The 13,913-nt window shown below is 37.7% G+C and overlaps 1 protein-coding gene across 1 annotated transcript in view; it reads right to left on the minus strand.

Moving 5' to 3' along the window:
* The window catches only part of Ptp69D (Protein tyrosine phosphatase 69D), a 651,708-nt gene that overhangs the window by 208,415 nt on the left and 429,380 nt on the right, over positions 1-13,913 (minus strand). Inside the window, exon 11 of the mRNA XM_068380055.1 lies at positions 11,220-11,408. Coding sequence (XP_068236156.1) covers positions 11,220-11,408 — 189 coding nt within the window. The remainder of the gene's footprint in view (positions 1-11,219; positions 11,409-13,913) is intronic.

Consider the following 13,913-nt stretch of genomic DNA (forward strand, 5'->3'; position numbering starts at 1 on the left):
CAGCAGGAGGACGCTATCAGCCTGTTCGGTTCATGTCTGATGGAGGCCTCAGACAGAACGAACTTCCTGCAACTAACTCGAGCCGACCAGAAGTCATGGAGGTCTATTTGGTAGGACAGCAGCAGGTTCTTTGTGACGACCCTGAACAGCGTTTCCTCTGGGTAAACCGATGCTAGGGACTCTATGGAGGTGATGGAGCGGAGGGACCTAGCTAGTCTATTATGGGTCTCGAACTCAGTTTTGAGAAGACTCTCTATTAATCTGGGGAGCTCCTCAGAGAAAAGAGTAGAGGCACAGTCCGGGTCTAGCTTCCCCACTGTGAAGGTAGAAGACGCGTCGTCCCAGATTGCAGAGGTACCCGGAATAAGCAATGAGGTGGGGTCCGTCTCCTTAAGAGCCGGCATGGAAGAGCCTTCCTTGATGGCCTGTATTGTCAGCTCTGTGATTTTGTCTATGAGCGGCAAAGAGATGGAGGCCGCCGTCGTAAAAATAGTGTAGGCACCTTTGTGTGGGGTGAGCTTGGAGTTAATACACCCCCACTCTGATAGAGTTCTGGCCTAGATAGCCTGGGCCTGCTCTTTCGGAAATATCACTGTTTCCTTCGGTACCTTGTCCATACGGACCAATGCATGTTACTTTAAACGTACGAAGCCATTGAATGGGAATTCTACCCCCGGGGGTAGAACTCCAAGTCCTCTAGAGGGCGGGTGCCTATGCCCTCTAGAGTTAGGGAACCATCTAAGAATGGGGCATGCAAGGCAAACCGCCAAGGATTGTTTTTATCGAAGGGAGGTAGCTTCTATGCGTCTGGGGAGGAAGGAGGAGGAAGCTGAGTTCCGGAGCGGATCAGAGTAGCCACCATATCCTTAATCTCCGTCATCGCCCCAGAATGATGTTGAATTTGTTCTCTGACAATATCCCTGACCAGTTCGACGGGGAAGAAGGGTACCTGAAAGCCACCCGTTGGTGGTGTCTTGGATTTGGTAGACTTGGACTTCTTAGGAGTCGCGGTTTTACGGGGAGCAATATGAACATCAGGAGCCGTCGAGGGTCCGGGGACCGGTGACGTTGATACTGGCAAAGCTGAAGACTTATAAGTGCGTAGTGGCTTCACATTGGGTCGTACGGGGACAGAGGGATCCCGAGGAGAAGCCTTAGGCTTATCAAAACCAAGAAAGGAAGAGGTAGAAGAAGGAGCAGGAGAGAAAAGGGTTTCCACCAACTCGGCACCACTTACCTGCTCGTCCATGGGTTTTACGTCTATATCTAGATCTGCCACGTCCAGCAGTACGGGGGGTTCGTCCTCCGCGGAAGTGGTTGCTCTGACTTCTTCAATTAAGCGGGCAGCAACTTCAGGAGAGACTGCTGCAGTAGTCGAGCCTGGGAAGAGACGGGAGGCCATGTCTCCATCCAGGAGATAGGGTGCGCCAGACGGGGCATTCCTGCCGAAGCCCGACACCCAAGGACGAAGAGCAGCCCTTGCTGACCGAAGAGAGTCATCATCGGCCTGAAAGATTTGTAGTGATTAGTAATGCAGGAGGGGGATTGCTCTCCAAAATATACCGTGTACTGTATGTCAAATCAATGGCTAAATTAGTGTCTGCCAAAGAGAAATAAGGAACAAAAGGAAAACCCACTTACATCATCATTCAGTAGTATTGAGGACAACTCGTAACAGAGCGAGCACAAATCCGGGAACCAAACCATATAAGAGGCTTGTCCCGGTTCCCGGATAAAGGAGATGGCGCAGTGTGCGTGGGACCGACAGAGGTCATGCCCAACGGGGTCGTTGAACGGGGCAGGGCATCCTTGGGCAGTACAACGGACCTTCTGTAAAAGAAAGGAGACATAAGTCTGGATGTTCCTTGAAACTCTGGTAAGGGATTAAAAATCTACTAACAGAGCTTAGTTTAATGCAACATGCGTGCTTAAGGGAATTCAGTGAGTGAGAGCCGGAGCTCCCTATTAAAATACATTAAATATAAAAGTTCCAGCAATGGCAATGGGACTGTATCATTCTAAAAGTGATAATAATGAAATAAGAATAAATAATCTAAAGCAATCTGCCGAGCTGTGAGGGTCGGGGAAGCAGTGACAGGCCCGTAAAATAAATATAAAACACTAGCCGTAGCTAAAGGCAAGGCAAATATAAGTGTGAAGTGTATTGGCGATCTCCGGTGAAGCCGGAGGTCAATGAAAGGTCCTGAATAATTCAATTGTGAATAATAATTCAATTGTGAAATTTATAAAACACAAGCCGTAGCTAAAGGCTAAGGCTAATATAATAGTAAAGCGTATTGACGATCTCCGGTGAAGCCGAAAGTCGATGAAAGGTCCTGAATAATTCTATTGTGAATAATAACTCAATTGTAATAACAATGGATATTTGTGTGGATATGGCCGTGGCCTGAGACCGGAGTAAGGGCCACCGGAGGGTCGTATCTAAACAATATGAAGGCCGTCCCAGAGGGTTGTATTTAAACAATATATATATAACAATAGTTCCAAAGTCATTGAGAATCCCTCATGGCGGAGTAGAACTCAAGGCAGAGTGGAAAAATGTTCAGAACTACTCCCAAGCCGTAACGGGGAGAGGACGGAACTCGGGACCTTATAAATAACGCTAACTATTGAAAAGTAACCAAAACTAAATAACTCGTAAGCTATCATACACCCGTAGAGGGAGAGGTGAGGGAGGGAGAACTCGTTGAACGCACAAAACGGAAAACGGGAAACCCGCTCACCCACCTGAGTTAAGAAAGAAAACGAGAGAAAGGGGTAACTCGTGACTGAGAACAGAAAACGGGAACCCCAATCTCTCGCTCCCGTGGTTACAAAATCAGGACTTAATAAGCACACAACACTATTATAAGCGTATAATAATAAAATTGTAACATCAAAATAAGGCTATGAACGAAGAATAACGTCTGCTAAAACCTAAATTAAAGGGAAATAGTCGACTGACGAACACCTCGGGGGGGCGGGTACTAAACTATAATAAAGCTAGAACGCTATTCTTGTTCGCAGACTGGACTTGCTAGCAAAAAGTACCATGGGAATAATAACGATAATAATAATGATGGTTCAAAAAGGCATAAGGCCAGGGACTTAACCAAGAACCTAAGTGACAGAGTACCAAACGGGCAAGACTAAGATGAACTCCCAGCAAGACAAGGGAACAAACAATGGCCGCCGACGGACGGGCCCAGACAGTAATGATAAAACAGACTATACTGGTTAGATGACAAAAGCCCGGTACTACAAAAAGCTGTCAAAACAAACTATGGTACTTAACATTGGAATGGGTGAAGATGGAGCTTCGGTCATGACGAAATAACTCCACAAGTGTGAAAAACGCCGAGAGCACAACAAATTACACACACTCGAGCAAGTCCAAATAGAAGAATGTTGTTCAGATGGCGCTCGCGTCGGGGCGTGGGTGGCGTGGCTCTGGTAGATTGGCTGGTGCCTCTGTATCGGCCCATCCCTTTGACGAAGGAATTAACTAAATGGAAGACAGCCTGTGAATAGTGGCTTTCACGCGCCTTTGCTTTATACACGACACCCACAAGGTGCTCGTGCGAGGGTAGTAACCTCTGCATTCCATGCTTTTATCTTTCTCTGGTATAATTGGAAGATTTTATCAGAAAAGTGTATTAGAAGGACCCCTTTTCACCGGCCGCCACAGGTCGACCCAGAATTATATTATACTATGGCTCGTAACTGAGAACCAAACATATAATATTATATATACTAAGACTGGCAAGTTAATCAACCTCTCGAATTCCAAACTGTTACACTTTAAAATATTAATACACTAATTCTAGTACAGTTAAATAACTCCCAGACACCAATATATAAAACACTAAATATCCAAAGGTCCCTTAAGTACACTCAAAACTAATCTGGGTAATTACTCTTAAGTATTATTTAAAACTTACCTTGGTTCTTAAGAGGATACACGGGGAATCGGATTCTAAACGGTGATGATTGGAATAATATACTCTTTACAAAAATAAATATATTCTATATAAATTACAACACAAAGAATTTACCGGAAAACAAAATAAGTCATTGGAAAAAATTAAATCTGAACAAAACTTAGATTGAGACAAAAAATGTTACGATCTGAGAATCAAATATTTACTTGACTTGAACTATTATATCTGAATAAACCTAAGACTAAGAAAAGAAATAATGCAATGTAAATTATGCAAAGCTTGAAATTAAATCTGAATAATACAATATTCAAGTTTGACACTTAATGAAACATAGATAACCAGATCACATAACAAAATCTATCCTTAATCCGGGACAGATTAAAAAAACCTTTATACAATCCCAACACTCACCCAAATACAATGAATTCAAAATCACCGCTGTGTCTTGCGTACCTTTTTGACACACGATTTACTTTGGGGCACAGAGGAGAGGACACTCTAAATGTACTGAACACTTTCAACAACAATACACTGAGTTGCGTGCGAGAGTGAGAGAGGGAGAGGGAAGAGGGCTGTCTTCAGGCTGCAATCTCTATCACTATCTGTGTAACCTAACTTTGGAGTCACCTTTTATATTAAATCTAACTGCTTCCCAAAACTTTTCCAAGATTTGGGAAGCGTGGGGCCCCCCATCAAGCAAAAGGCATCATAGCTGCCTAGTATTACTCTACTGAACGCTGTAATCACGCCATGCCAGACGGCTCTCTCAGTCAACTAGCTCCACCCACCTTTTGTCCCCGAAAAGAAAAAAAGATATCCTACCATCCGGCCTTCGCGATGTTTCTAAAGTACATGGTAGAGAATTTTCCAAAGCATATGTTACTGAACATTCTCTCTCAAACATGATGCAATACTTCATAAAATATAAAGGAACATTACCTAAGCCCTTGTTCATATCTCGCACGAATCCCATAACTCTCAAATTGATTACGTAAGACATAACAAATACGTGAAAAAAAAGTTAATTCTTAAAAGTAACGTAAATTTACATATATTAACTTGAATAAACAATGCAATGAAGTTCACGACGAAAGTCTTACGTAATTTACATAAAGTAATTACATCTCCATGAGAGGAGTTCATTTAACGGGCTGGGTATCATCTCTTCAATGCATATATGAAAACAATATATATTATAAATAGAATCATTCATATACTACAGTATTTACTCTACACTTGACCAGCTTCGTAAGAATACGTACTTAGGACAGACTGTGTTTCCCCTCGACACAAGACTATGATTAAAAGAAGGATAAGCATGGGATGGAGGTCATTTGGTAAACAAAATGAGATTAAGAAAATAAAAATGCCATTTTCTCTAAAATAATAAGTATATAATTAGATAGTCCTACCAGGATTTACTTATGTATCAGATACTTGGAGCCTTACTAAAGCCTTAGAACATAAGTTAGTTACAACTCAAAAGATATGGAAAGAATATTGATGGGAATACTACTGAGAAAGAAAAAGAGCAACATGGTTATGCAAGCAAACTAAAGTAGATGATATTCTAACATCTTAATATATATACAGTAATGCCTCACAACAAAAAATTAATTCGTTCTGGAGTGGCTTTCGAAATGTGATTTTTTCGTGTTGTGTGTCACATTTTACATGCCAATTGCCTAATTTGTTCCAAACCCTAAAAAAAACCCACATTACATCTCATCATGAGGCTACAGTATAACCACAATGAAATACTGTACCGCTAAATACATTTGAACCATTCAATATACCTAAACTAAATGTTAATGCCTGTAAATTAAGTAGTTATTATAACAATGTAATAATAAATGGAAAATACAGTAATACAATACATACAGTACAATACTGAACATATACTAAATATATAATTCCACGTACTCTGTACTATTATAGTTACCCCTATTATAGATACAGCTACATTTTCTGTTGTGTGAACCCATTTTCTTCAACTCTGGGATTAGTGACTATTTAATTCTCGGCCTGGCTGGCAAATCTCTTTTCTTAAAGTGAAACATTTTTCGTAAAGTAAGTCATAAAAATATTCGCATCCCGTTTCGCATCTTGAAAATTTCATAAGCAGAGTCTTTCGTGAAGAGAGGTATGACTGTATATCATTCCTTTGTTATGATTATGGTGGGAGATGCATGAATTGTCAGAGACAATAACTATATAGAACAAAAGCGTAAAATATATCACAAAAAAGGGAACATACAAACATGGGTTGGCCAGGGCACCAGCCACCTGTTGAGATACTACTGATAGAGTTATTGGGTCCTTTGACTGCCCAGACAGTACTACAGATCCCTCTCTCTGGTTACAGCTCATTTTGCCTTTGCCTACACATACACCGAATTGCCTGGCCTACTCAACATTTTCCTCTGTCGTCATACACTTGGCAACACTAAGATTATCAAACAATTCTGCTTCACTTAAGGGATTAACTACAGCACTATAATTGTTCTGTGCCTACCTTCCTCTTGGTAAGGGTTGAAGAGACTAGCTATGGTAAGCAGTTCTTCTAGGAGAAGGTCACTCCAAAATCAAACCATTGTTCTCTAGTCTAAGGTAGTGCCATAGCTTCTGTACCAGGGTCTTCTACTGTCTTGGGTTAAAGTTCTCTTGCTTGAGGGTACACTCGGGCATACTATTCTATCTTAATTTTCCTCTTCTTGTTTTTTTGAAATGGTGTGTTGTGCAGGCTTAATAGATGCCTGGTGGTTTATCAAGAGGTTGTTTTTTCTTTATATGTTTCTTTATCTTTTCAAAACCATCCTTACTGTCCTCCCTTCACTTTAAGTGGCTTTCCTGCAGGGTATTTAATCTTACATGGTGTAACGGCTCCGCCATGTTGACCAATTTTCCCGAATTTTTATTTTTATGGGTTTTATCAATCACTTTATATTTCTGTAAAAGAAATTTTTGTTATCATTATCGTCGTTAGTTTTTAAGTATGACGAATAATTTTTAGTGCCATTAATTCTTATCCTGTCTGGAGACATTGAGCGAAATCCGGGACCAGTGGTCTGCATCAAAATATTCAAGACTTCACAGATGCATCCTGGAAGTATGATATTCTTTTGTGCTCAGAAACTTTGGTTTCTAATATGAGGCACTCATCTAGGTTCCTTATAACTGGTTTTAAGAGGACAATCATTTTGAAGAGGGATGCCATTCCCAGGGCCAGGGGAATAGCGGTGTATAATAGTGCTGACTACCCTGCTTCTCATAAGTCCCCATATGAATGTGGATGTCATGAGATTCAGACAATAAAAGTTTGTGGCAGGCATAACAACTGCTATTTGTATTTGATTCCAGATATGGATTATTTAATCATTGATTGTGTTCTTATCATTATGGCTAAGATACAAGATGATAGAAAGGCCTCTCTTGTTTTTGTTGGTGATTTTAAAGCTCACCATAGGGAGTGCTTAAATTCTGTTTCTCCTACTGATTGCCATGGTCTAAGAGCTTTAGACTTCACCTCTGAATCAGGCTGTGAGCAAATCATAAGTGAAGCTACTCATAGGTCTGGCAACTTCATGGGCCTTGTATACATCAACTCCTCTGGCATTATAACAAGAAAGGTTGTTTCTCCAGTTGGGACATCTGGTCATGCCTTGAATTCATTAGTGGTAAAGACTGAGCAGTCTGTTCCTATTGTATCATACACATGTAAGATTTATATAAAATTTCAACCAGATTGGAATGGCATTTTGAGTGATATTTTAAGCTGGAGTTGATCACAATAGCATAAAAGTCATGAGCCTGTTGTTCCTTTGATTGAGAATCTAGTCAACATAATTGATAGGCACATCCTTTCTCATGTACTAAGGTACCGTGTGAAAGACAATCCCTGGTTCAATGATGATTGCATGTGTGGTTATTTGGAGAAGCAAAAGGTCTATCATCTTTGGAAGGGTAACGGATGAGATTTAACCGAATAACTTTACTCAGCTTAGAGCTTTTGCTCAAAGAATTTATGCTTCAACTGAAAAGGAATACCATTTAACCATAAAAGAAACCTTTTCTGGTACAACCCAGGAACCCAAGAGGTGGGCTACCCTTAAAGCTGCACTCTTTGGTGCAGACGTAACAGTTCCTCCTTTACTTAAACCAGATGGCTCTGTCATTCACTGTCCAAAGGAAAAGGCAATCCTTTTGGCAGATATGTTTGACAGTGAGCAGAGTAATGAGAAATCTGATCTTCCTCATACCTGTTTTCCTGAGGATAAACCAACTTGTTTAGCCATTCAATCTTGTGAAATTAAAGCTCTCTTGATGGACCTTGATGCTTATGAAGGTGTAAGCCCAAATGGTATTTGTCCTTTGTTTTATATAAGAAGTACAGATTTCTTAGCTTCGAAGTTATGATGTTTTGTGCAAGCTAGCATTAAGAGGTTCTTTTAGGACTTATTGGTGAACTGATAATGTTACTCCCATATGTAAATACATTTGTGGTAGCTCAAATCCAGCTGATTACTGCCCTATCTCCATGACTCCCATATCATCTAAATTTTTTAATGTATTTTGGCAAAACGTCTTAGTAGGTTTGCTGAAGGTAATCCTCTTTTCCCTAGTTTGTAATTTGGCTTTCGTAAAGACCTTAGAGCTTGTGATACCCTTTTTCAATCTCCAATGCTGTACAGAAATCCCTTGATTGTGGTCAGGAAGTTTGTATGATTGGCGTTGATTTTATTGGTGCCTTTGACTGTGTTAATCACGAGGTCCTTGTTTTCAAACTTAAACAGTTGGGAGTGGGTGGGTCTTTTCTTACCATAATTATTGAATTTTTAAGTAATGGACTGCAAAGAGTTGTTGTTGGGCACCATAGTGAGTATAGGAATGTAATCCTCTTCTAGGTACAATACTTACCATACTATATAAACATGACATGTGGATTGGCACTGCAAACTAGCTTGTTGCATATGCAGATGATGCTACACTCTTTGCATCAATTCCATCTCCTGAATGTAGTTCTGGGGTTGCTAAATCCCTTAATAGAGATATAGCTAACATTAATGCACAAAGCAAATTATGGGGCATGAAGTTGAATCCTATCAAAACTCAAAGTATGTAAGTAGGTCAAGGACAGTGGCTTTTCATTATGTTGAAAATTAAATGACTAATTTCAGGGAAGCAACATTAAACATGCCTGAATATCTCAAGCACTAAAGAACATTAAAGATACAAAAGCAAAACCAAATGGTAATACTACAAAGTAAATTCATTGTATTTTGTTACTGATGTTATGTCGCTCCTGTCGACATGAACATTATGAGGACTAACAAGTGGGGGTGGCCCTATGGAGGCTCAATTTAGGAGCTACTACCCTGGGTTGAGGGTCCTTGCAGAGGCTACTCGGTAGGAAAGGTTAAGTAAAGACATTTTTCTTGTGTTGAACATTGAGCTTGCTGCACTTTGTAGATATAAGCATAGTGAACTGGAGGTAAGATTCATCAAAACAATGCTACATTCAAAATTTATAAAACTGCAAAACAGTTGTGAAAGAATGACACCTATCAAATATGGATGAAATAATAGTCTACCAATTAGCCAGAACCCACAGAAATCAAATTCTTTTCTTCACTCTAATGTTGTTATCAGAGTCCAAGGATGAAGAGGGAAAATGCCACATAGCTACAAATTACAAACCATACAGTGTTTACCTCTAGAAGGCAATAGTAGCTGTAATATTTTACTAAAATATTTACTGGAAACACCCTGAAAAGGAGGTTATATTATCATAGTTAGTCAAATTAATTCATCTAGTGTGGTGCCTGAAAGGCAACTAATCCTTTTAAATTATGGATGGATTTTTTTGAAGAGCATCTGATAGGTTACATAGCTCTTTCACCAACACAGACACTAATTACTTTTGTCTAATTCGAGTTACCAAAGCAAGAGCTAAGGATATTATGAAAGTGGTGCTCATGTGTCAAGGCACTGAGGTCAGATAATAGCAAAAATTGTTGTCGTCAATAAAAACCTTCAATAAGTCAAGCTCAAATGGAATGTCTATCAAATAGATGAGGTCTCCCAATCTTAGTAGGGTCCTTAGAAAATTCAACCCTCCTTTAGTATCTCACTTTGGTGAAACATAGAAATGTGAAATTACGATGCTGAAAAACTTTCAATTCTATTTTCGTAAATGCCCCCCAAACAAAGTACCACTAACTGATTACATGTATTTTACCTTTTTTAATGCAGTTGGAGTGAGCATAAAAAATAGCCTTACAAGTCCTGCTACTAGAGATATTAATAATTTTAAAACAATTAATCTTAACCACAACTTAAGACAGAACACATATTTTTTCATTATGAATCAACCCAAAGAACTACTACCATAGGCAAAGGCAACACCATGCACTAGTATATGAGAGCAGAGAGGACTGTGAAAATATTTCACTGCTCAATTAACATGAAAATGTCTGACTTCTTCAATGGCAACACAAAATAAAAGTCATTGTATTAGTGACTGATCAGTAATTCCTACCAAAAATTTTAAAGTCTTAGACAAATTGTGGCTGTCAAGCATGATTTAATCTGAAATATGAAATTTGAGATCAACTTAAAATTATCAAAGTTCATGCATGCAAAGAATATTTGCAGCAGTGTCAACTATTTGAATTGACTAACTCTTCACCAGCATAATAAATTAAAATTAAGATATTGTAAAGTATTTAGAAGAAGCTTTTACACAACATAAAAGGAAATATTCATAATTGCTTATATTTCCTTTTCATATTGAATTCTTCCCATTATATGAAAATAATATCTTTGCAGTCACAATCATTTTCTCTATAATTTGATATACTTAGCATCTGAAGCTTAGCAAATTTCTTCGTTATATTGAAGAAATTATAGTACAAAAAAATTACTAATCAACTTTAGGTTCTTGTTTCTAACTGCTACAAATCTAAACCATTTAGGACACATCCCAAAAATCCTTCTATATTACCATTTACAATCAATTCAAGTCACTAATGTTTAATTGGCCTTATATAATTGAGTTAATGTGACATATTTCAGTGGAGTAAAAATTGTAAGAAAAATTTCTAGGGGTAAAACTTTTCATAATACTTTCCCAGTTCCAAAAGAAACAAGAAAATACTCAATATTTACAGTATTGGCTTTGTTTTAATACAAGTTCTAATCTAAATTATATATAATACTAAACTTAACATACACAGCCATATTACTTTATATTTTTAAACTGCTAATAAATGAACATACCTGAAAAGGCCTTTTCTTTAACCAAGTGAACTGTGATGTTCCCAAATGTCTTGGGTTGACCTGCTTCTGGCCAGTACTTCACACATTTAATCTTTCCCGTTTCCTCTAAATTTGTTAACATCACACACACTCCACATCCTTGTTCAACTAACATGCGCCAAAAGTCTTCAACCGTTGCATCCATTGGCCCTAAAATACAAAAGAAAATACAATAAGTACAGTACGAGATATAACATATAATAGTATAACAGGCTTTACTATAACTGACAGATACTAAAACTGTACTAAACTGCCTATAACATAGACGCAATGTGTGATATCCAACATACCACATCAATATCACTTAAGTAGGATGAATGATAATTTCTTTCCACCACCAAGAAGATATAAATGCAGAAACCTTGAGAATTTTGCAAAAGGCATTAACTAGTGCTTCTGATACCAATATATTCCATTAAGCATTGTCACATCTATCATAAACAAAATTGAAAATCAACAAAAAATAATAACCAAAATAAAATTTATCACTTATTACAAAAGGATTTTGTTAAACTAATGAACAATTATGAAATAAACTTATTGTACAGTATACATAAAAACTGGTGATACTTTTTTATTATTGCATCAAACTAGCGTTGTTCTTGAGTTACCACTTAGTATTAAAACTTATATTTAACTTTGTAAACATGTGTATGTATGATACAATGTTGGACCATTCTTATGTAGAATTTTATCATTAAAAAATATTACATCGTTAAGAAAAATAGTGCTGGAATAAAAAATTAAATATGTCAGCATAACACCAATTCCTCGGTTCACCGTGACTTCGTGGGACTATTCATGAAAGTTGAAACTATCTGTCTGGATAGAAGGAAGCTGGGAAAGAGGGAGTTCAGACGGAGAAAAATTTAAGCTTAGCCCTATAGTCTAATGGTAACAATTCATACATTTGGTATATGAATTCAAAGTTATTTAATTTTGCTCATGCCATTTTGTGTATACAACAAAAGTTAGTTAGGGCCGTGACTTTTGAACTTGCAACAAATTATAACCCATACCGGTAGATTAGGTTATAATCAAGGCTACTGGTTTAGTCTCAAGAGGGCTTTCTTCAGGGAGAGGAAATAATGATAAATAAATAAGTAAAGAAGCGAGGTGGTGAGTTATCTTCGCTATTAGAAATATAATTAATTCTACCTCTCTAATATTTACTTTTACTTTGAGTGGAAGTCTATAATCAGGACAGAGACATACCCATACACAGCTATTGTGTGCAGGGTCTACAATAACGACGTATCTCGAAAAAATAATAATAATAATAATAATAATAATAATAATATGGCTCTGGAGTCTTGGATTTATAACATACTACGGCATATAATTGCATCGAATCTTTCAACTTTAGGGTGTCTATCCGGCCATAAAGTACGATTTATGGTATTTTTCCAGAGTCAAGGTATAATATGAATCCTTTATTTTCTTCCTAGGCCTATAGACTTAACAAGAATGATTTAATCAGAAGTGGAAAGTTCAAGTCACCTAAGAGTAAGGCAAACTGCGCCACTCAAACCTTCACTTGTTGGGTCTGATGAAAGCCTAAATAAATCTCAAGAGATGAAACTTACTAAACCAAGTAATCGATAATGATTAAGATTGATAACACAAAGGTTATAGGTTAAGAAAATGGTAGACAACTATAATTTAATACAACAGGTATGTCTAATTCTTTGAAATACATAGGCCCATGTGAAAAATAACACATTCCAGTAAAACAATTAGAATAAAGACAATTTCATCTTTTACAAGGCATCATTCTTTTTTTGGTATAACATACTTAGGCAAACTATATATATATATATATATATATATATATATATATATATATATATATATATATATATATATATATATATATATATATATACACACACACACAAACATATATATATATATATATATATATGTGTGTGTGTGCATGTATGTATGTATGTATGTATGTATGTATACACACATATATACTGTATATATATAAATAAAATGGATTTTGACATAGGAAAAATCTTTTTTGGGGTGAGATAGCCATGTTGTTCTGATGGAAGTTCCTCAATGGCAGCTTCTACTTGGGATATTTCTGCGTGTGATATACCAGAGAAATTTTACGTAAGAGGTTATCATGGAGTTCTAACCTCCGGAGCTAATATCCCGAAACATATCGTGTAAAAATCAGGGAGTGTTAATAACAAGCTATGGTTATCCTTCCCTGAAGTTAAACTTGTCTCGAAGAATAGAGGATAGGGTAGGATACATGGGTGAGAGAGCCGTTACAACTCCCGATCTCAATGTGCTACAACTAATATGGTTTCTGTCGAACCATTCCAGGGGAAGCCATCGCATGACGCAAAGCCCAAACTGAGAATTGGGAGGGGATGAAAAGTAATGGGCAAGCCATCAGGACGACATGGCTATCTCACACAAAAATAGATTTTTCCTAAGTCAAAATCTGTTTTTTGGGCTCGAGCCATGTCGTCCTGATGGAAGAGTACCACAGAATTATTATTCTCAGTTGTGGCCAAAAGAGTTTTAACCCTTTAAACCCCATAGATATAAGCATACTTCCTTTAGCATTAGATACTAAGGTACCAAACCATCAGAGTAAGCTAATTGTTTGTAAAAAGTAGGAGCAAAGGAAATCAA

Source organism: Palaemon carinicauda, chromosome 9, assembly GCF_036898095.1.
Source record: "Palaemon carinicauda isolate YSFRI2023 chromosome 9, ASM3689809v2, whole genome shotgun sequence".
NCBI lineage: Eukaryota > Metazoa > Arthropoda > Malacostraca > Decapoda > Palaemonidae > Palaemon > Palaemon carinicauda.